The sequence below is a fragment of the Lagenorhynchus albirostris genome, chromosome 14 (genome assembly GCF_949774975.1).
Source record: "Lagenorhynchus albirostris chromosome 14, mLagAlb1.1, whole genome shotgun sequence".
Taxonomy (NCBI): Eukaryota; Metazoa; Chordata; class Mammalia; order Artiodactyla; family Delphinidae; genus Lagenorhynchus; species Lagenorhynchus albirostris.
Window position 1 is genome coordinate 63514673 of NC_083108.1, and position 23805 is coordinate 63538477.

General features: G+C 39.2%; 1 protein-coding gene across 3 annotated transcripts in view; it reads right to left on the minus strand.

Annotated features, from left to right (window-relative positions):
• The window catches only part of SPECC1L (sperm antigen with calponin homology and coiled-coil domains 1 like), a 128227-nt gene that overhangs the window by 22073 nt on the left and 82349 nt on the right, over window positions 1–23805 (minus strand). For all 3 annotated transcript variants that reach the window (XM_060120832.1, XM_060120830.1, XM_060120831.1), the window contains 2 exons: window positions 23505–23661; window positions 21247–21349 (listed from right to left, as the gene is read on the minus strand). In XM_060120832.1, the coding sequence (XP_059976815.1) occupies window positions 21247–21349; window positions 23505–23661 (260 nt within the window). The remainder of the gene's footprint in view (window positions 1–21246; window positions 21350–23504; window positions 23662–23805) is intronic.

Consider the following 23805-nt stretch of genomic DNA (forward strand, 5'->3'; position numbering starts at 1 on the left):
TCAGAAAATAATTAAAGACAATTGAGGGACTTCCCTGGTGGTGCAGTGGATAAGACTCCACGCTCCCAATGCAGGGGGCCTGGGTTCGATCCCTGGTCAGGGAACTAGACCCCACATGCATGCACAACTAAGAGATCGCATGCCACAACTAAGGAGACTGTGAGCTGCAACTAAGGAGCCTGCCCGCCACAACTAAGACCCAGTGCAACTAAATAAATTAATTAATTAAAATACTCAGTTAAAAAAAAAAAGGAAACTCTGGCCCCCAGATTAGATAAAAAAAAAAAAAGACGAAAATTAAAACACAACATACTAAAACTAAAACTTACGGGACACAGCAAAAGCAGTGTTGGGGGGAAATTTATAGCTATAAACTCTTAAATGTTCAGAAATAAGAAAGAACTCAAATCAACAAACTAACTACCTTTACATCTTAAGGAACTAGAAAAAGAACAAATTAAACCCAAAAGCTAACAGAAGGAAGGAAATAATAAAGATTAGAACAGAGATAAACAAAATAAAGAGTAGAAAACAGAAAAATCAGTAAATCCAAAAGTTGGTTCTTTGAAAAGATGAACAAAATTGATAAACCTTTAGCTAGAAAGACTAAGAAAAGGAGAGAAAACTCAAATTACTAACATGAGAAAGTAGGCGCATTACTACTGATTCTACAAAAATAAAAAGGATTATAAGAGAGTACTATGAATAACTGTTCACCAGTAAATTGGATAACCCAGATGAAATAGACAAACTCCTAGAAACACAAAACCTATTAAGACTGAATTATGAAGGAATAGGAAATATGAACAGACCTTTAACTAGTAAGAAGATTGAATCAGTAATCAAAAACCCCCCAACAAAAAAAGCCCTGGAATGGATGGCTTCACGGGTGAATTCTACCAAACATTTAAAGAAGAAATAACACCAATCCTCCTCAAAACTTTTCCAAAAATTGAAGAGGAGGAAACACTTCCTAACTCATTCTATGGGGCCAACACTACTCTGATACCAAAGCCAGACAGAGACACTGTAAGAAAACAAAACTACAGAGAAATATCCCTTATGAACAATGATGTAAAAATCCTCAACAAAATACTAGCAAACCAAATTCAGTAGCATATAAAAGGATCATACGCCATGACCAAGTGGGATTTATTTTTGGAATTCAAGGATAGTTCAACACATGAAAATCAATGAATGAAATATACCACATGGACAGAATGAAGGAAAAAAAACACATGATCATCTCAATTGATGCAGAAATGGCATTTGACAAAATCTGGCGTCTAATCCTGACTAAAAAACAAAAACAAACAAAAAAACCTCTCAGCAACCGAGGAATAGAAGGGAGCTTTCTCAACCTGATTAAGGCCATCAACAAAACCTGGAGCTAATGGTACACTTAATGGTAAAAGCCTGAATGCCTTCCCCCTAAGATAGGTATCAACAAACTATGACCCTCTTGCCTATTTTGACTAAAATATAGGCACGCCTATTTATTTATGTGTTGACTTATGGCTAATTTCAAGGTACAATGGCAGAGTTGAATAGTTGCAACAGAGACCTATGACCCACAGAGTCTAAAATATTTACCACTAGGCCTTTAAGTAAAACTCTACTGACCCCTGCCCTAAGACCAGTAACAAGACAGGGATATCTGCTTCTATTCAATATTGTACTGTAGTTTCTAGCCAGTACAATAAGGAAAGAATAAGGAATAAAAGGCATCTAGATTATAAAGGAAGAATTAAAACTGTCTTTAGTCGCAGCTGGCAAAATTGTCTATGTAGAAAATATGATGGAATTCATATTTTTTCCATTTTTCATAAGTAGTAGTTACCTAGTGCTTATAACCCAGAAAGCCTCCTGTGACCTCCCAAAGGTTAACCATTATTGTGACACATATTAGACTAATCTTGCCAACTTCTGGGGTTTCAAGCAACCCAAGATTGTTAACAACCTCATACATATCTTTTGATGAATGCACGTACACACTTTGGTTGAGATATACCTGAGAGTGAAACTGCTTGCTCATATGATATATGAATATTCAACTTCAGCAGATACTTCCAAATAGTTCTCCAAAATGGCTGGAACATTTTCCAACCCCATCAGCAATGTCTAAGTGTTTTTATTCTGCTTCTTTCCCAACACTAGGCATTATCAGCTTTTTGAATTAGGCATTCTGTGTCTAATCTGCTGTAGCATCACCTCATTGTGGTTTCAATTTGTATTTCCCTGATGATTAATGACGCTGGGCATTTTTTCAGCTGTTTATTACCAGCCATTGGATATCCTTTTTTATGAAGTGCTTGTGAAGTCTTCCTATTGGGTAGTACAAGTCCTCCAGCTTTGTTTTCCAAGACTGCCCGGGCTATCTATCCAAGTGGGTTTCCATATAAATGTTAATCAGCTGGTCAATTTCCATTAAAAAAATAAAGAAAACCCTGCTGATATTCTGATTGGAATTACATTTACGTTACAGATTATCTGCTCTTCCAATCAATGAACTTATTAGCACATCATGCCATTTACTTAGGTCTTCTTTAACTTCTTACAATGATATTTTATATTCTTCTGTTCTATACATCTTGCATTAGATTCATTCCTATGTACTTGAATTTTAAAATGCTAATAAAAATGAAATCTTTAAAAAATTTTTGTTTCTTATGTTTTTATCTGCATCTTTGTTAGATTTTCTATATCATAATTGTGTCTGTAAATAAACAGTTTTATATCTTTCTTTCCAATCACTATACTTTTTCTTTTTCTGCCTTACTGCCCTAGCTAGGACTTTCAATACAACATTGAAGAGAAGTGAGAGCAGTCTTCTTGCTTTCCTCATCTCTGGCAGAAAGCTCTTGATGTCACAATTAAGATTGATGTCTTGTCTACTATTTTTTTCTAGATACCTTTTATCAGGCTAAGGAAAGCAGCTTCTATTCCTAATTTGTTAGAAATTTGTTCCTTTAAAAAAAATTAAACAGTGAAACAGCTGAATTTTATCAAATGCTTTTTTCTGCATCTACTGATCATATCTATCCTTTCATTTTGAGAACTTACTCTGAAGGATTTTAATTCTTTGAAATATTTTGAGACTTGCTACATAAGGCTCAGGATATGGCCCATTTTGATCAACATTCTGTGGCCAACTGGAAGGAATGGGCAATCTGCAGTTGTCTGGCGTAGCATTTTATAGCTGTCAGTCAGGACAAATTGGTTAACTGTGTTACTCCAATCTTCTATAGCTTTACTAAATTTCTGTTTGCTTCTTCTACTAGTTACTGAGAGAGGTGTGTTAAAACCTCCAAATATGACTGAGAGACTGTCTTTTTCTCCTTTCAGTTTTGCTTTATGTTCTTTAGGGCTATGTTATCAGGTGCATATGAGTTTAGGATATAAGTGCCTGTGAAATCTTCTTACTGGGCAATGTAAGTCTTCCCACTCTGTTTCCCAAGACTGCCTTGACTACTGCAGTTGTTGCTATTTTTGTTTTGATCCTTTTATCATAATGAAGTGCCATCTTTATCTTTAGTAATACTTCCTTTTTTTTTTTTTTTTTTTAGTAATACTTCCTTTTTTAAAAAAAATTAATTAGGGCTTCCCTGGTGGCACAGTGGTTGACAGTCCGACTGCCAATGCAGGGGACGTGGGTTTGTGCCCTGGTCTGGGAAGATCCCACATGCTGCAGAGTGGCTGGGCCCGTGAGCCATGGCCGCTAAGCCTGCGTGTCCGGAGCCTGTGCTCCGCAGTGGGAGAGGCCGCAATGGTGAGAGGCCCGCGTGCCACAAAAAAAAAAAAAAAAAAAAAAGATTAAAAAAAAAATTTAATTAATTTATTTACTTTTGGCTGCGTTGGGTCTTTGTTGCTGCACATGGGCTTTCTCTAGTTGCAGCGAGCAGGAGCTACTCTCTTCGTTGCGGTGCATGGCTTCTCATTGCGGTGGCTTCTCTTGTTGCGGAGCATGGGCTCTAGGTGCACAGGCTTCAGTAGTTGTAGCATGCGGGCTCGGTAGTTGTGGCTGGCAGGCTCTAGAGTGCAGGCTCAGTAGTTGTGGTGCACAGGCTTAGTTGCTCCGTGGCATGTGGGACCTTCCCGGACCAGGGCTCAAACCCATGTCTGCTGCATTGGCAGGCGGATTCTTAACCACTGCACCACCTGGGAAATCCCTAGTAATATTTCTTTCTGTGACAAGTACTTTGTCTGATGTTAGTACAGATCTCCCAACTTTTGATTAGTGCTTGCATAGTATCTTTCCCATTCTTTTATCTTCTTCAGTCTTTCCAGTTAAAGGATGATTCTTATATGTAAAACAGCATTGGGTTTGTTTTTTATAGTCTGAAAATCTTGGTCTTTTAACTGTAATACGCAGTCCATGTAGGTATAATGCAATTGTAATATACTTGGGTTTAAATTTACTTCTGTACCCTTATGCTTTGTTCCTTTTCTCTCCTTTCCTGCCTTCTTTTGGATTAATTATTTATTATTACTCCATTTCCCGCCATTAGCCTCTTAATTTTCCATTTTTTATTATTGTTTTAGTTGTTACCAATATATAATTTCTAGCAGTCACATTGAAACAGTAAAAAGACATAATATTAATATATTTTAATCAATCTAATATATTAAAATATGATCATTTCAATATGTATCAATATTTTTAAATGGGTTGTTTTACATCCTTTTTTCCCCATACTAAGTCTTCAAAATCTGATGTGTGTTTTATAATCACAGCACATCTCAATTTGGACTGGCCACATTTGAAGTGCTCGATAATCACATGCAGCCAATGGCCACTGTATCAGACAGTGCAGCCCTAGAGACTTATGGTATATGACCCTTAACTCACTAATATCTACCATAAATTCAGAATTTTATAACTTTCTGGACAATACAAGGACTTTACAACATGTTAATGACATTTACTTTTCTACCAACCTCTAGAGCCATTTTTGTTTTATATTTTAAACCTAAATACATCGTTAAACAAGACATTTTTATTATACTGCAGAGTCAATATTCATTTATATTTACCCATATAGTTATTTCTCCCATTGCTCTTTATTCCTTCCTATAATTTTGTTTCCCTATGGGATTATTTTCTTTTTGCTGAAAGAATTTCCTTTTTTCTTTCAGAGTGGGACTGTTGGTGATAAATTATGTTTTTGTCCATCTATGGAGAAGTTGCCAGTCTTATCAGTCTCTTCTGAAGCTAATACATTTTCTATTTTATTATTTTTCTCATTGACTTTCATTTTTGGCAGTTTTAGTAGGACACTCCTGTCCTTCCCTCTCCTCCTAGGACTCCAACTACACACGTGTTAAATCTTCTACTGTGTCCCACATCTATGACACCTTCTTACGTATTTTTCAACCTTTCATCTCTCAGTTTCACTGTGGATATTTTTAACTGATCAACCCTACAATTCACAAATTTGTATTGTATCTAGTGTGCTGTTAAATGCATGTATTGGAATTCCTAATTTCAGCTATTGTATTTTTTTAATTCTAAAATTTCCATCTGATTCTATTTTATAGATTCCATTTCTCTGGTAAAATTTTCTTTTTCTTCATCTATTTTCTTGAACACACATTAATCAGTTATTTTAAAGGCCTAATCTAAGTATCTGGATCACCTGAAGCTTTTCCCTATATTACATATTATTTCCCTTGATTTTCAGTCATTTGATCATGTTTACTGGCACGACGTATTTCTGATGGACTGCGAGACACTGGGTATCAGAATATAAGGGGCTGGATGGTGCCATCGCCCTGCAGAAAGGTTTTAAGTTTCTTCCGGCAGCTGAAGACCTCGATGTAGCAGGTGAAAGTTCTGATGCTGAATTTCAAGCTGGCCTTTTCCAGTCAACCTTTATCTGTAAGGCACTGTTCTTTTGAGGGCTCTACTGAACTCCCAGGATGTTTGCCAGGGTCACTCCTCCTTGGCTGGTCTTGAACTCTTGGTTTTTATCTTCCTGGTACCAGGAGAACAAAAGTTGTGCTGAATTATCTATCCTCTCAGCAGCAGATTTCTGCTGAAATTCTCCAGGTCCACCTCCACGCATCTTAGCATGCGACAAATACCTTGAGGACAAGAGCTAAGTCAAATGTTGAGTTCACTACTCTGAGACTGTCTTCTCCCTGGGCTTTAGGACCCTCAAATCTCTGTTGCCTTAGTAGCTCCAAATTCAGATTTTAGTTTCCCTCCTCAGTGACTCTGAAACAAGCTCTGGACCACTGCTTTCCGTTTGGTCTCTGACCCATGCCAGGAGCTGGCAAATGCTCCAAGGGTTGAAAAAGGCAGTGCAAACAGAAGCTCAACTCAGTGTGATGTCTTTCTCCCTGCAATCTTGGCTCCTGCCAAATTTGTCCCAGCTGCCTTCATTAGTCCCCAGTGCCTTCACAGACATACATACATATATATATATATATATATATTTGCATTTTAAACAAAATAGTTCTCAGCAGAGTTTGATCTGATAACCTGTCATAACCATACACAGAAGTCCATATTGAGTTTTAATTACTAATGCATATTTCACTGACTAGTCCACAAGCTTCCAGAAACAGGAACTACCTTCCTATTTCCTGATTTCTGCTTCAATGCCCAGCACACTACCTGGCACAGAGCTTAGTATGTATTTGATAAGTTAATTTCTATATTAGGAAATATTGCTAGAAAGCAAGTAAAGCATAGCACATAAAAACATCACTTTTAAACCATTCAAGCCCATCAATTCTTCTGATTCCATTAACGTCCACTAAGAAATGTACAATCTTTCCTTCTTTGGCCCAAGCACTAATGAGCAAATCCCTCAATAAAACTGTGCATTCTTAATGTTTATTTGAGATTACATTACCTCAGGCAGTACTAAAAGCTTTTGCCCATTTATTAAAACTATTTTGTACTAGATTAAGTGATTTCATTATCCTTTGGATTAACTAATCCATCTCTAGGCCTGGTATTTTATCAGGAAACAATAAGATTTCAAAGTAAAGCTCTCTTAAATTAACCTTTAGAGGCTCCTTGATTGTATTCAATTAGGTTTTCCCAGAACAAGAAAACAACAGTACAACAGAAGCTGTTAAATATAAAATCTAGAACCAAAGAAAAGTATACTGAAAGTATGAGCTATTTTCCTTATTACCTGGTTAGTCTCATACCATTACATTGTTAATCCCTAAAGCAACAGTCAAAGAACTGGAGTAGTAGCTGCCTCTGGGAACCAGAATTTACAGAGGTGATGGTATAGGGCAGTGGAGCATCACTTCTCTCCATAAGCACTAAAGAACTATTAGAGGTACCTATATATTTAAATTAATTTAAAAACACAATTGTAGGGCTTCCCTGGTGGCTCAGTGGTTAAGAATCTGCCTGCCAATGCAGGGGACATGGATTCGAGCCCTGGTCTGGGAAGATCCCACATGCTGCGGAGCAACTAAGCCCACACGCCACAACTACTGAGCCTGTGCTCTAGAGCCCGTGAGCCACAACTCCTGAGCCGCGTGCCACAACTCCTGAAGCCCGTGCACTTAGAGCCCGTGCTCTGCAACAAGAGAAGCCACAACAATGAGAAGCCCACACACCGCAACGAAGAGTAGGCCCCACTCGCCACAACTAGAGAATGCCCGCTTGCAGCAACGAAGACCCAATGCAGCCAAAAATAGACAAATTAAAAAAAAATTTTTAAATAAAAAAACCCACAATTGTATACAAGCTGAGGCACTGATTAAAAAAGAAGAAAGACTCAATCCTTAAAGCAATAGTTCTGAAGGCTGTCTGTGATGCCACAGACTCATGGCTCAGCCTTGAGGGAGTCATTGATCCTGGTAGGGGTTCAGGCCCACATCTGTAAACCTGACAGTTAACTTAGATCGTCAAGTCCCCTTCAAAGGTAATATTCTAGTATTCTAAAACTTCAGTGAATAATTGGTGGCAGGGCGCAATTTAAAAGAGAAAAATGTATTTGTCAGATAAAAGGCCAACTCACAAGGGCTTGTTTTGTAATGGATGGTTAATGAAATTACAGTGATTAGTACAATTATTTTAGGATGACTCTTAAGAGAGTTAGCAGAAGATGATATGAGTATTAGGGAATCTATCTCTGTTGATTAGACAGTTCCTACGACATAAAGCACGTGCAGTCCCAGCACTAACGATGCATTTGGGGCCTGAGAGTGCAGAATGTGCTAAGTGTCACGTAACAGCTCCTGCTCTAGTGAGCCAGTCCAGTGTCACAGCCTGCCCTCTCCTGCTGATTGTGGGAAGTCAGAGACCAAAGACTGGTCCCACACTGCTGGCTTCAAGGAGGGGGTGCGTTCATCCATACGTACAGCTAGATAAGGAAAGGGCTCTGGCACTTCTTACGTGGCTCTTGACAAATTAAGAGCTCTATCAGATATATCTTTCAGCTTAAAAAGATTATGCATATAAAATTATGTCCAATTTTAACTCACAGACCTTGAAATAAAAGAACCAGCATTCTATCTACTTTTAAACAGCAAAACAGATACCAGTCTCACAGGAAACAAAAGCCAGACAAACAAAAAAGTCATACATAGACATCATTACAAAAGTGTCCACAGGAAGTAAGGAAGGGGGGAAACAGGTTTGTAGCACAGACTGCCCAATGTATAAAAAGGTTTTTCTTATGTATGGCTAACCTTTCTGTTTTGCATTATATTTCCTCTTGCATTTTAAGAACTCAGTAAACAAAAAAATTAAAATTATTAATTGAGGATCTTAAGGAATTGATTTGTGTGTGTTTTTTAACTTAATACAATGTACCTTAAAATCACAGAATCAGAGAATTTAAGTGGAGGGAACCAAGAGACATTAGTTAAATCATTGATTTAATGCTTGAATTACCTCAATCAACTTGGTTACTTAATTTTTAATCAACTTGCTACATGGCAAAATGCCATAATCAAGGGGGAGGTACTTTCTAATTATCTAAAATTACTCAATTTAAGGGTAATGGTCTAGGAAAATTTAAAGCTTATGTTACAAGATGACATGCAATAACATAGAAAAATAATGCTTTTAAAATCTATTAAACGCATAGCATATGCTAGAAATGTGCACAACTGTCTCACTTAAGCTTCCATTTTACAGAGGAGGAAACTGAGGCCCAGAGAGGCTAAGTAATTTGCAAAAGGTCACACAGTAAGAGGCAGAACTGACATTCAAACCTTACCTGACACTCAAGTCCAAGGTCTTAATCACGACTCTATGTGTGATTCTCACAGCGTGGTCTATGGATCAAGTGCAATGCCTGTAAAAATGCAGATTCCAGAGTCTCCCAACGCACCTCTCAAATTATAAATCTTGAGGGTTGGTTCTCAGGAATCTGCACTTTTCCCACAATCTTCACAGGTTTTTGCATACAAGCCTGTGAACCACTGTTCTAAAAATGAACCTCCAAGGTAACCCATGACATTCAACATATAGGTTCAGACAGTCATTCAGCTCTGCCATGTACAGGGCCTTCTGCTGGACGCTGGGCGGCAAAGACAGGCCCTTCTAAGGAGCTCACAGTCTAGAAAGGAAGACACACACACAAACTGACAACTTCAGTATCCTTGGGATATACCATGTGGGGTTCTGTAACACAGGGAAAATGAATTACAGACACAAAGACACCCCCCCACCAAAAAAAAACATGCCCTGATATACAGAAAGCACTCTGCCCTGGACTGGGTTCAAGTCAAGGAAGAACTAGGCTCCCGGGGCTCTGGGAGGAGGGGGTACACATTAGGGATGAACCCTTGCGGGGGTGGAGCAGGGCAAAGGCAACATTGCACAGATGCTGACTTCGAAGCTGAAGGAGCAGACACTCCCCAGATGGAGTGGGTGAAGTGACAGGATGGGGGGGCACCAGTGGCCAAGGTGTGATTGTGGAGAAGCCGATAAGACTACACAGGGACCAGATCAACTGTAAGGGGTCTTGTTCTCCACACCAAGGATTTGAGGCTTTAACCAAACGGCAAAGGAGAAGCATCTTAAAGAGAAATAACCAGATCACAATTTCAAACCACTTTGGCAGCCAAGTAAAAGACAGCCAGGAGGGTGAGAAAATTACTTATGTCCATGCAAAGCCTTCATACGCAGTGTGCACAACAGCATCGTATGTACCGGCCACGACGACCAGAGGGCGTCAGCAGATGATGGGATGACAACAGGTGGTCCACAAGGTGGAATACTGTTCAGTCGTAAAAGGAGTGACACGTGGAGAACATGCTACAACATGGGTGAACCGTGAAAACATTATGTTCAATGAAAGAGGCAGCCACAGAGGACCACACGCTGTGTAATTCCAGTGCCATGAAATGCCCAGAACAGGCACATCTATGGAGACAGGAAGTAGATCCGTGGCTGCCTACAGCAAATGGGGAGGGACTGCTAACAGGTACAAGGTTTCTTTTCAGATTGATGAAAATTCTCTAAAACTAATTGTGGTGATGGCTGCACAACTCTGTGAAGACACTAAAATGTACATTTTTAAATGGGTGAACTGTACCTTATGTGAAGTATAGCCCAATAAAAAATGATTTAAAGAAAAAAATGTAAAGGGTTGGGCAATACTGATTTATGCTCAAGATTTCAGTCCTTGATCAAATTAGGAGCCACGGCATTGATGTTCTTGCCACTTGGCGAAGCTGAGAGCATCAGTTTTACCCCCACTTTCAGGTATGGAGGACTGAAGTCTTTTAGGATGGAGTTTTATGTCTGGCATCTTTCACTTAGCATAATATTTTTAAGATTCATCCACGATGTAGCATGTATCAAAACTTCTAATCCATGAACAAAGGATCTTTCCATTTACTTAGATTTTAATTTCTTTCATAATGTTTGTAGTTTCCAGTGTACAAGCCTTGTACCCCCTTGGTTAAATTTATTTCTAAGTCTTTTATTCTTTTTTTTAATTTTTATTTTATATTGGAGTATAGTTGATTAACAATGTTGTGTTAGTTCCAGTGTAAAGTGATTCAGTTATACATATACATGTACCTATTCTTTTTCAAATTGTTTTCCCATTTAGGTTATTACAGAATATTGAGCAGGGTTCCCTGTGCTATACAGTAGGTCCTTGCTGGTTATCTATTTTAAATATAGCAGTGTTTACATGTCAATCCCAAACTCCCAGTCTATCTCTCCCTCCCACCCTTCCCCCCTGGTAACGTAGGTTTGTTTTCTAAGTCTGTGAGTCTGTTTGTGTTTTTTTTTTTTTTAACATCTTTATTGGAGTATAATTGCTTTACAATTGTATGTTAGTTTCAGCTTCACAACAAAATGAATCAGTTATGTATATACATATATTCCCATATCTCTTCCCGCTTGCGTCTCCCTCCCTCCCACCCTCCCTATCCCACCCCTCCAGGCGGTCACAAAGCACCGAGCTGATCTCCCTGTGCTATGCGGCTGCTTCCCACTAGCTATCTACCTTACTACGTTTGTTAGTGTGTATATACCCATGACTCTCTCTCGCCCTGTCACAGCTCACCCTTCCCCCTCCCCATAACCTCAAGTCCGTTCTCTAGGAGGTCTGCGTCTTTATTCCTGCTTTACCCCTAAGTTCTTCATGACATTTTTTTCCTTAAATTCCATATATATGTGTTAGCATACGGTATTTGTCTCTCTCTTTCTGACTTACTTCACTCTGTATGACAGACTCTAGGTCTATCCACCTCATTACAAATAGCTCAATTTCGTCTCTTTTTATGGCTGAGTAATATTCCATTGTATATATGTGCCACATCTTCTTTATCCATTCATCCGATCATGGGCACTTAGGTGGTTTCCATCTCTGGGCTATTGTAAATAGAGCTGCAATGAACATTTTGGTACATGACTCTTTTTGAATTATGGTTTTCTCAGGGTATATGCCCAGTAGTGGGATTGCTGGGTCATATGGTAGTTCTATTTGTAGCTTTTTAAGGAACCTCCATACCGTTCTCCACAGTGGCTGTATCAATTTACATTCCCACCAACAGTGTAAGAGGGTTCCCTTTTCTCCACACCCTCTCCAGCATTTATTGTTTCTAGATTTTTTGATGATGGCCATTCTGACTGGTGTGAGATGATATCTCATTGTAGTTTTGATTTGCATTTCTCTAATGATTAGTGATGTTGAGCATTCTTTCATGTGTTTGTTGGCACTCTGTATATCTTCTTTGGAGAAATGTCTATTTAGGTCTTCTGCCCATTTTTGGATTGGGTTGTTTGTTTTTTTGTTATTAAGCTGCATGAGCTGCTTATAAATTTTGGAGATTAATCCTTTGTCCGTTGCTTCATTTGCAAATATTTTCTCCCATTCTGAGGGTTGTCTTTTGGTCTTCTTTATGGTTTCCTTTGCTGTGCAAAAGCTTTTAAGTTTCATTAGGTCCCATTTGTTTACTTTTGTTTTTATTTCCATTTCTCTAGGAGGTGGGTCAAAAAGGACCTTGCTGTGATTTATGTCATAGAGTGTTCTGCCTATGTTTTCCTCTAAGAGTTTGATAGTTTCTGGCCTTACATTTAGGTCTTTAATCCATTTTGAGCTTATTTTTGTGTATGGTGTTAGGGAGTGATCTAATCTCATACTTTTACATGTAGCTGTCCAGTTTTCCCAGCACCACTTATTGAATAGGCTGTCCTTTCTCCACTGTACATTTCTGCCTCCTTTGTCAAAGATAAGGTGACCATATGTGCGTGGGTTTATCTCTGGGCTTTCTATCTTGTTCCATTGATCTATCTTTCTGTTTTTGTGCCAGTACCATACCGTCTTGATAACTGTAGCTTTGTAGTATAGTCTGAAGTCTGGGAGCCTGATTCCTCCAGTTCCTTCTTTCGTTCTCAAGATTGCTTTGGCTATTCGGGGTCTTTTGTGTTTCCATACAAATTGTGAAATTTTTTGTTCTAGTTCTGTGAAAAATGCCAGTGGTAGTTTGATAGGGATTGCATTGAATCTATAGATTGCTTTGGGTAGTAGAGTCATTTTCACAATGTTGATTCTTTCAATCCAAGAACATGGTATATCTCTCCATCTATTTGTATCATCTTTAATTTCTTTCATCAGTGTCTTATAATTTTCTGCATACAGATCTTTTGTCTCCTTAGGTAGGTTTATTCCTAGATATTTTATTCTTTTTGTTGCAATGGTAAATGGGAGTGTTTTCTTGATTTCACTTTCAGATTTTTCATCATTAGTATATAGGAATGCCAGAGATTTCTATGCATTAATTTTGTATCCTGCCACTTTACCAAATTCATTGATTAGCTCTAGTAGTTTTCTGGTAGCATCTTTAGGGTTCTCTATGTATAGGATCATGTCATCTGCAAACAGTGACAGCTTTACTTCTTCTTTTCCGATTTGGATTCCTTTTATTTCCTTTTCTTCTCTGATTGCTGTGGCTAAAACTTCCAAAACTATGTTGAATAAGAGTGGTGAGAGTGGGCAACCTTGTCTTGTTCCTGATCTTAGTGGAAATGCTTTCAGTTTTTCACCATTGAGGATGATGTTTGCTGTGGGCTTGTCATATATGGCCTTTATTATATTGAGGAAAGTTCCCTCTATGCCTACTTTCTGCAGGGTTTTTATCATAAATGGGTGTTGAATTTTGTCAAAAGCTTTCTCTGCATCTATTGAGATGATCATATGGTTTTTCTCCTTCAGTTTGTTAATATGGTGTATCACGTTGATTGATTTGCGTATATTGAAGAATCCTTGCATTCCTGGAATAAACCCTACTTGATCATGGTGTATGATCCTTTTAATGTGCTGTTGGATTCTGTTTGCTAGTATTTTGTTGAGGATTTTTGCATCTATGTTCATCAGTGATATTGGCCTCTAGTTTTCTTTCTTTGTGACATCCTTGTCTGGTTTTGGTATCAAGGTGATGGTGGCCTCGTAGAAGGAGTTTGGGAGTTTTCCTCCCTCTGCTATATTTTGGAAGAGTTTCAGAAGGATAGGTGTTAGCTCTTCTCTAAATGTTTGATAGAATTCGCCTGTGAAGCCATCTGGTCCTGGGCTTTTCTTTGTTGGAAGATTTTTAATCACAGTTTCAATTTCAGTGCTTGTGATTGGTCTGTTCATATTTTCTATTTCTTCCTGATTCAGTCTTGGCAGGTTGTGCATTTCTAAGAATTTGTCCATTTCTTCCAGATTGTCCATTTTATTGGCATAGAGTTGCTTGTAGTAATCTCTCATGATCTCTTTTATTTCTGCAGTGTCAGTTGTTACCTCTCCTTTTTCATTTCTAATTCTATTGATTTGAGTCTTCTCCCTTTTTTTCTTGATGAGTCTGGCTAGTGGTTTATCTATTTTGTTTATCTTCTCAAAGAACCAGCTTTTAGTTTTATTGATCTTTGCTATTGTTTCCTTCATTTCTTTTTCATTTATTTCTGATCTGATTTTTATGATTTCTTTCCTTCTGCTAGCTTTGGGGTTTTTTTGTTCTTCTTTCTCCAGTTGCTTGAGGTGCAAGGTTAGGTTGTTTATTCGAGATGTTTCCTGCTTCTTAAGGTGGGCTTGTATTGCTATAAACTTCCCCCTTAGAACTGCTTTTGCTGCATCCCACAGGTTTTGGGTCGTTGTGTCTCCATTGTCATTTGTTTCTAGGTATTTTTTGATTTCCTCTTTGATTTCTTCAGTGATCACTTCATTATTAAGTAGTGTATTGTTTAGCCTCCATGTGTTTGTATTTTTTACAGATCTTTTCCTGTAATTGATATCTAGTCTCATGGCATTGTGGTCAGAAAAGATACTTGATACAATTTCAATTTTCTTAAATTTACCAAGGCTTGATTTGTGGCCCAAGATATGATCTATCCTGGAGAATGTTCCATGAGCACTTGAGAAAAATGTGTATTCTGTTGTTTTTGGATGGAATGTCCTATAAATATCAATTAACTCCATCTTGTTTAATGTATCATTTAAAGCTTGTGTTTCCTTATTTATTTTCATTTTGGATGATCTGTCCATTGGTGAAAGCGGGGTGTTAAAGTCCCCTACTATGAATGTGTTACTGTCGATTTCCCCTTTTATGGTTGTCAGTATTTGCCTTATGTATTGAGGTGCACCTATGTTGGGTGCATAAATATTTACAATTGTTATATCTTCCTCTTGGATCGATCCCTTGATCATTATGTAGTGTCCTTCTTTGCCTCTTCTAATAGTCTTTGTTTTAAAGTCTATTTTGTCTGATATGAGAATTGCTACTCCAGCTTTCTTTTGGTTTCCATTTGCATGAAATACCTTTTTCCATCCCCTTACTTTCAGTCTGTATGTGTCTCTAGGTCTGAAGTGGGTCTCTTGTAGACAGCAAATATATGGGTCTTGTTTTTGTATCCATTCAGCCAATCTGTGTCTTTTGGTGGGAGCATTTAGTCCATTTACATTTAAGGTAATTATCGATATGTGTGTTCCTATTCCCATTTTCTTAATTGTTTTGGGTTCGTTATTGTAGGTCCTTTCCTTCTTTTGTGTTTCTTGCCTAGAGAAGTTCCTTTAGCAGTTGTTGTAGAGCTGGTTTGGTGGTGCTGAACTCTCTCAGCTTTTGCTTGTCTGTAAAGGTTTTAATTTCTCCATCAAATCTGAATGAGATTCTTGCTGGGTAGAGTAATCTTGGTTGCAGGTTTTTCTCCTTCAACACTTTCAATATGTCCTGCCACTCCCTTCTGGCTTGCAGAGTTTCTGCTGAAAGATCAGCTGTTAACCTTATGGGGATTCCCTTGTGTGTTATTTGTTGTTTTTCCCTTGCTGCTTTTAATATGTTTTCTTTGTATTTAATTTTTGACAGTTTGATTAATATGTGTCTTGGCGTATTTCTCCTTGGATTTTTCCTGTATGGGACTCTCTGTGCTTCCTGGACTTGATTAACTATTTCCTTTCCCATATTAGGGAAGTTTTCAACTATAATCTCTTCAAATATTTTCTCAGTCCCTTTCTTTTTCTCTTCTTCTTCTGGAACCCCTATAATTCGAATGTTGGTGCGTTTAATGTTGTCCCAGAGGTCTCTGAGACTGTCCTCAGTTCTTTTCATTCTTTTTTCTTTATTCTGCTCTGCAGTAGTTATTTCCACTATTTTATCTTCCAGGTCACTTATCCGTTCTTCTGCCTCAGTTATTCTGCTATTGATCCCATCTAGAGTACTTTTAATTTCATTTATTGTGTTGTTCATCGTTGCTTGTTTCATCTTTAGTTCTTCTAGGTCCTTGTTAACTGATTCTTGCAATTTGTCCATTCTATTGTCCATTCTATCTCCAAGATTTCGGATCAACCTTACTATCATTATTCTGAATTCTTTTTCAGGTAGACTGCCTATTTCCTCTTCATTTGTTAGGTCTGGTGGGTTTTTATCTTGCTCCTTCATCTGCTGTGTGTTTTTCTGTCTTTTCATTTTGCTTATCTTACTGTGTTTGGGGTCTCCTTTTTTGCAGGCTGAAGGTTCGTAGTTCCTGTTGTTTTTTGTGTCTGTCCCCAGTGGCTAAGGTTGGTTCAGTGGGTTGTGTAGGCTTCCTGGTGGAGGGTACTAGTGCCTGTGTTCTGGTGGATGAGGCTGGATCTTGTCTTTCTGGTGGGCAGGTCCACGTCTGGTGGTGTGTTTTGGGGTGTCTGTAGACTTATTATGATTTTGGGCAGCCTCTCTGCTAATGGGTGGGGTTGTGTTCCTGTCTTGCTAGTTGTTTGGCATAGGATGTCCAGCACTGTAGCTTGCTGGTCGTTGAGTGAAGCTGGGTGCTGGCGTTGAGATGGAGATCTCTCCGAGATTTTTGCTGTTTGATATTATGTGCAGCTGGGAGGCCTCTTGTGGACCAGTGTCCTGAAGTTGGCTCTCCCACCTCAGAGGCACAGCACTGACTCCTGGCTGCAGCACCAAGAGCCTTTCATCCACAGGGCTCCTTAATTTGGGATGATTCGTTGTCTATTCAAGTATTCCACAGATGCAGGGTATATCAAGTTGATTGTGGAGCTTTAATCCGCTGCTTCTGAGGCTGCTGGGAGAGATTTCCCTTTCTCTTCTTTGTTCTCACAGTTCCCAGGGGCTCAGCTTTGGATTTTCTGTTTGTGTTTTGTTAACGTAGGTTTGTTTTCTAAGTCTGTGAGTCTGTTTCTGTTTTGTGGTAAGTTCATTTGTATCATTTTTTAAGATTCCACATATAAGCGACACCATATATTTGTCTTTCTCTGACTTACTTCACTAAGTATGATAACCTCCAGGTCCATCCATGTTGCTGCAAACAGCATTATTTCACTCTTTTTAATGGCTGAGTAACATGCAATTGTACATACGTACCACATCTTCTTTACCCACTCATTTGTTGATGGACACCTAGGTTGCCTCCATGTCTCAGCAACTGTAAACAGCGCTGCAATGAACACTGGGGTGCATGTATCCTTTCGAACCATGCTTTTTTCCGGATATGTTATTATTATTATTTTTGGCCGCACCTCGCAGAACACAGGATCTTAGTTCCCTCACCAGGGACCAGGGATCAAACCCATGCCCCCTGCAGTGGAAGTGAGGAGTCTTAACCACTGGACCACCAGGGAATTCCCCCGGATATATTATTCTTTATGATGCTATTATAAATGGAAATGTTGTCTTAATTTCATTTTCAGAGTTTCATTGCTGGTATAGAGAAATTCAACTGATTTTTATATTGACCTTGTATCCTGTAACTCCGCTGGTTTGTTTAGCAGCTCCAAAGGTTTTTATGTGAATTCTTGAAGGTTTTCTAGATAGCAATCATGTCACCTGCAAACAGACAGTTTTACTTCTTCCTTTTCAATGCCTTTTTTTCTTTCTCTTGCCCAGCTGCCCTAGCGAGAACTTCCAATAAAATGTCAATAGAAATGGTGAGAGTGGGCATCCTTTCCTGTTCCTGATCTTGCGGGGCAAGCACCTAGTCTTTTACCATTAAGTACGATGGTAGCTGTGGGTTTTCACAGATACCCTTTATCAGGTTGAGAAAGTTCCCCTCTATTCCTAGTTTGTTGAGTGTTTTTTTTTTTATCATGAATGGGTTTTGAATTTTGTCAAATACTTTTTCTGCATCCACTGAGATGATTTTGTGGTTTTTCCCCTTTATTCCACAACATGGTGTATTACTTTAATTTTCATATGTTGAACCAACTTTGCATTCCTGGGATAAATCCAACTTGGTCATGGTGCACAATTCCTTTTATTTGCTGCTGGATTCTGTTTGTCCGTATATTTTATTGGGGATTTTTGCATAAGAAATATTGGTCTGTAGTTTTCTTGTGATGTCTTTTTCTGGCTTTGTTATCAGGGTAATACTGGACTCACAGAATGAATTAGGAAATGTTCTCTATTCTATTTTTGGAAGAGTTTGAGAAAGACTGCTGTTAATTCTTCTTTTAAACATTTGGTAGAATTTACCAGTGAAGCCATCAGGCCCTGGGCTTTTCTTTGTTGAAAGTTTTTTGATCACTAATTCTGTTTCTTTAGTTGCTATACGTCTACTCAGATTTTCTTTCTTTCTTTTTTAAAAATATATATATATTTTTTGATGTGGACCGTTTTTAAAGTCTTTATTGAATTTTTTGGTTACAATATTGCTTCTGTTTTATGTTTTGTTTTTTTGGTGGCAAGGCATATGGGATCATAGCTCCCTGATCAGGGATCGAAACCGTACCCCCTGCGCTGGAAGGTGAAGTCTTTAACCACTGGACCACCAGGGAAGTCCCAGATTTTCTTTCTTCTTGAGTTAATTTTTTTAAATTAATTAATTAATATTTTTGGCTGTATTGGGTCTTCGTTGCTGCGCACGTGCTTTCTCTAGTTGCGGCAAGTGGGGGCTACCTTCGTTGTGGTGCGCCGGTTTCTCATTTCAGTGGCTTCTCTTGTTGCAGAGCACGGGCTCTAGGCACGCGGGCTTCAGTAGTTGCGGCGCGTGGGCTCAGTAGTTGTGGTGCATGGGCTCAGTAGTTGTGGCGCACGGGCTTAGTTGCTCCACGGCACATGGGATCTTCTGGACCAGGGCTCGAACCCGTGTCCCCTGCATTGGCACGCGGATTCTTAACTACTGTGCCACCAGGCAGGTCCTTGAGTTAATTTTTATAGTTTGTGTATTTTGAGGTATTTGTCAAATTCATCTACGTTAAACAATTTGTTGGTATACTGTTCACAGTATTCCCTTTTAATCCCTTTCATTTCTGTAAGGTCATTAGTAATGTCCTCTCCTTTATTCCTGATTCTAGTAATTTTAGTCTCCTCTTTTTTTTTTCCTTTGTCAATCTAGGTAAAGATCTGTAGATTTGCTGATCTTTTCAAAGAACAAACTTCTGGTGTCACTGATGTTCTCTACTGATTCTTCTATCTCCTTTATTTCTGCTCTGACCTTTATTACTTCCTTCCTCTGACTGCTTTAGGCTTAGTCTGCTCTTCTTTTTCTACTTTCTTCAGGTTGACGGTTAGATCATTGATTTGAGATTTTTCTTCTTCTTCTTCTTCTTTTTTTTTTATCTTTTGGCCACACCGCACAGCATGTGGGATCTTAGTACCCCGACCAGGGATCAAACCCACACCCCCTGCATTGGAAGAGCGGGGTCTTAACCACTGGACCGCGAGGGAAGTCCTGAGATTCTTCTTCTTTATAAAGATAGGTGTTCACAGCTATAAATTTCCCTGAGAGCTGCTTTTCAGCACCTCCCATAGTTTTGTTACGTTATGTTGTGAATTTTCCTTCAGTTATTAATTTCTAATTTCACTCCATTGTGATCAGAAAAGATACTTTGTGCAATTTCAATCTTTTAAAATTGATGAAGATTTGTTTTATTACTCAACATACAGCCTATCCTGAATGTTCTACGTGCACCTGAGAAGAATACATACTTTGCTGTTGTTGGATAGAGTGTTCAACAGATGTCTCACAGGTCTAATTAGTATATAGTTCATGTATATAGTATATGGTTCAAATCTTCTATGTCCTTGCTAGGTTTTTCTATCTAGCTATATCCCAATCATTTACTTTTTTTTTTTTTTTGGCCTAAGCAATTATTTTATAAGTGTACAGTTCAGTGGCATTAAGTACATTCACATGGTTGTATAACCATCACCAGAATCCATTTCCAGAACTTTCTTCATCTTGCAAACTGCAACTCTGTACCCTTTAAACAATAAATCCCCATTACCCCCTGCCCCCAGCCCCTGGCAACCACCATTCTACTTTCAGTCTTGATGAATGTGACTATTCTACGGAGTTCATATAAGTGGAATCCTAAAATATTTGTACTTCTGTGTATGGCCCATTTCATTTAGCATAATGTCATGGAAGCAACCTAAATGTCCATCAACAGATGAATGGATAACGATGCGGTACATATATATATGATAGAATACTACTCAGCCATAAAAAAGAATGAAATAATGCTATTTGCAGCAACATGGACATAGAGATTATCATATTAAGTGAAGTACGTCAGAGACAAGTATCATATGATATCACTTATGTGTGGAATCTAAAAAAATGATACAAATGAACTTATTTACAAAACAGAAACAGACTCACAGACAGAAAAACAAACTTACTGTTACCAGAGGGGATACTGTCTGTGTGTGTGTGTTGGGGGGGGATAAATTAGGAGTTTGGGATTAGCAGTTACTAACTACTATATATAAAATAGATAAACAACAAGGTCCTGCTACATAGCAAGGGGAACCATATTCAATGTCTCGTAGTGACCTATAATAGAAAAGAATCTGAAAAAGAATAGAAATATATTTATGTATAAATGAATCACTTTGTTATATACCTGAAACTAACACATCATAAATTAACTACACTTCAGTTATTAAAAAAAAGGTTAATAAAAAAAAGAGAGAGAGACTGACAGGGCAAGAAAGGAGAGGCTATAAAACAGTCCAGATGTGAAATGACAGGGCACAAAGACAGCCCAGTGGGAAGGGGAAAAAGCTAAGAGAAAACTTTAAACATATCAATGATAAGTAAAATCTTAATTTAAAGTAAAATAAATATATTTTCACTCTTAGTCCAGATGAGGCCTTAACAAAAGCAATTAACTGGGACTTAAATGATAAAGTGCTACAACAGCTGAACAAGAGTACTGTAAAGGTTAGCTACTCTGGAAAGGTAGGAAACTTATTTCATCCAAGGGATACTCTGCCACGTTCAGGGTAGACTTGGAACCCAGTGCAGGACTCGTCACTGCTCAGGTGAGCTGCGCCGTCAACACCTGGCGTGGCAGCTGCTCCCCTGGGACAAAAGAACCACGGGGCTACCTGATAGCCTTCGGTTTTCTTCTGACACCACTTCAGCAAGGCGTTCCTCTTGGATCCTCCATATTCTCTCGCCAATGCCGAGAGAGGGTCCTTCCTTTCTTCCCTGATAAGTGAAAATAAGGAACCCAAGTTGAAATATTTCTTATTTGAGCACCCTTCTAAACCAGAAATTCAACACAACAGAACATTTGAACAGAACAAACGCACACTCAGAGGCATCCAATGGCAAGATGTATCTTCACCCGTTGGATTTTTCCTGTCAGTTTTTATGGGTCCCACAGACCCACCACCATCAGGGGGCTCTGCCATCTGTAGGGGGCTCTGCCATCTCTAGGGGGCTCTACTCATTACCCACACGGAAACTGGCAAAGATTCAGCACCACTGCATCTTGGGTTCCTCATTTTCACTTAGGGAAGAAAGGAAGGACCCTCTCTTGGCACAGCACCACTGTGCCAGGCCATGTGCATGTGCTGGGCAGGGTGCAGTGAGCAACACAGAGACCCTGCCTCTCAAGGAACTTCAGTTTATTACAGGACAGACCAACTACAGAAGCTTGGGGGGGGAAAATCAATGGCTATACCTTACTCATTTCTTAAAATTATATGGAGGGTACTTTAGGGCACTGTCAACTGCCTTGGAGGCAGAATAAATATCCTGCCCCAGACCAGACACTGAATCAAAAAAGGTTTTGTGATCACCCTGGCGATGGAGCAGGGGAGGCATACAACCCACTCCTCCAGTACCCAATCCTTCCTTCCAGAAACTATTCTAGAAGCAGAACAGAATACCAAGGAGCACTCTGTAAAACAACCTGTTCCTTGACAAGCAGCACACTCTTAAAAGCCTGGTCTAATTTTTAGTGATGACTGCACAAGTGGAGATTCTAGCCCTACGACCCATACACTTAACAGTCCAGTAACTGTCCTAGAGGTTATGATGTTACAGGTGGCTTACTATTATTCTGTCCATACTCATCCTACAAAGTATGGTAGGAAATCAAAGAGCACACATGTAGAACTGAAGCTTTTCCAAGTGAGAGGTGCACTGAAATAGCACCAATTTTTACTTAGAACCAAAAGTAAAATATGAAAATATTTCAACTTGCAGTTAGACTGCTGTCTTGAAGAAATATACTTTTATGTTCGTGTACCTGCCCACCGATTGCTGCCCTGATTTAAAGGGTTCAAAGAAGTTTGTTATAACACCACTGATCACAGGAAATGAGAATGAAGATAAAGGTGAGATATGTGAATGAAAACAAAAGGGCAAGCCAAAAGAAAAATAAAAACCTCTATTATGCTCAAAATAAAACTACTACAATCACTTGTGAAAGGTTTCCTCTAGTTCACACAGGCCATTTTGTTATAGAAACAGCTTAAAAAGCATCAAAGACGAGTAAAGTCTATGGGCACAATGAGAAGCTGCAGCAAAGAGCCTCCTAGAGCAGAGGGTGCTCTCCTGTAACATCTTCACTGTAAGATAAGGAAGCTAAGGCCAGGAGACACCTTGTGGAGGCTCACAACTTCTAAGTGGGGCACCAGGAAGAGTGGGGGCCCTGCCCACCGGTGCGGACAGTGCTCCCCCGGGCTTGGCCAGGGCAGCATGAGCTGCACTCTCCACTGCACCCGACCTGCCTGACCCGCACTGAGTACGGGACCACTCTTCTAAGAGGTCGGTCCCCGAGAGGCTGGGTTTTATAAGTGAGCATATAATTTGAGTTTGAGACATCAAATATCCCACTTTTACTCAAACTTGTAAGTCAGTGTACGGTAAAGTTCTGAAACCCACTTCTATCCCTCCTTCAGTTCGTGTTCAGCCTTCCTGCACACTCACTGGAGTCACTGACCCTGCCAGTAACGCTCACCTTCCTCCCGGTCCACCACCCTCAAGGCCTCGCTCGAGTTCCCCTCTTCCAGCCTCCCCAACACTCCATCCACACCCCGTTTTCACTAAACTTACTTTTGTACTCAGCTGTTCTCTACTTGAAAAAACCAAAACCAAAAAACCCCACAAAAAACAAAAACACCAGCTGCTTGGGGAAAATAATTATCTCTTTTACTTTGCTTTACTTTTTCACTTTCATATCATCTTTCCCAATTCTAGGCATAGAAGACTAGATCAGAAAACACTAAATAACACATAAAGAATGAAAATACATCAGTGCTCGAATGCCGTTACTTTATAACCTGATCATTTAATTTCAAAAGGCCAGGAACGGCAGGCATGAAATGCACCAATACTAACTACTGTCCTCTACCTTATCCGGCTTCGAGTGGTGGGGGTCACGGAGGCCGTGGGGGAGGAGGACAGGGACAGCTGTGGCGACGTGGCACCAATGGCCATGAGCGAGGCAGGAGACGCGCCCTCAGGTGCAGAGACATCTCGCTTCATCTCTTCACTGCTTCGTCTGGACACTGAGTGTAAGAAACAGCCATTATGCAATTTATAGCAAAAACATTTTAAGCTGAGTTCTTGAGACATTTTCTTCAGCAGGTCCCCAAAAGAGCAGAAATTATCATACAGGAGGAAAAACTAACATTCTCTTTAACTTACTGATA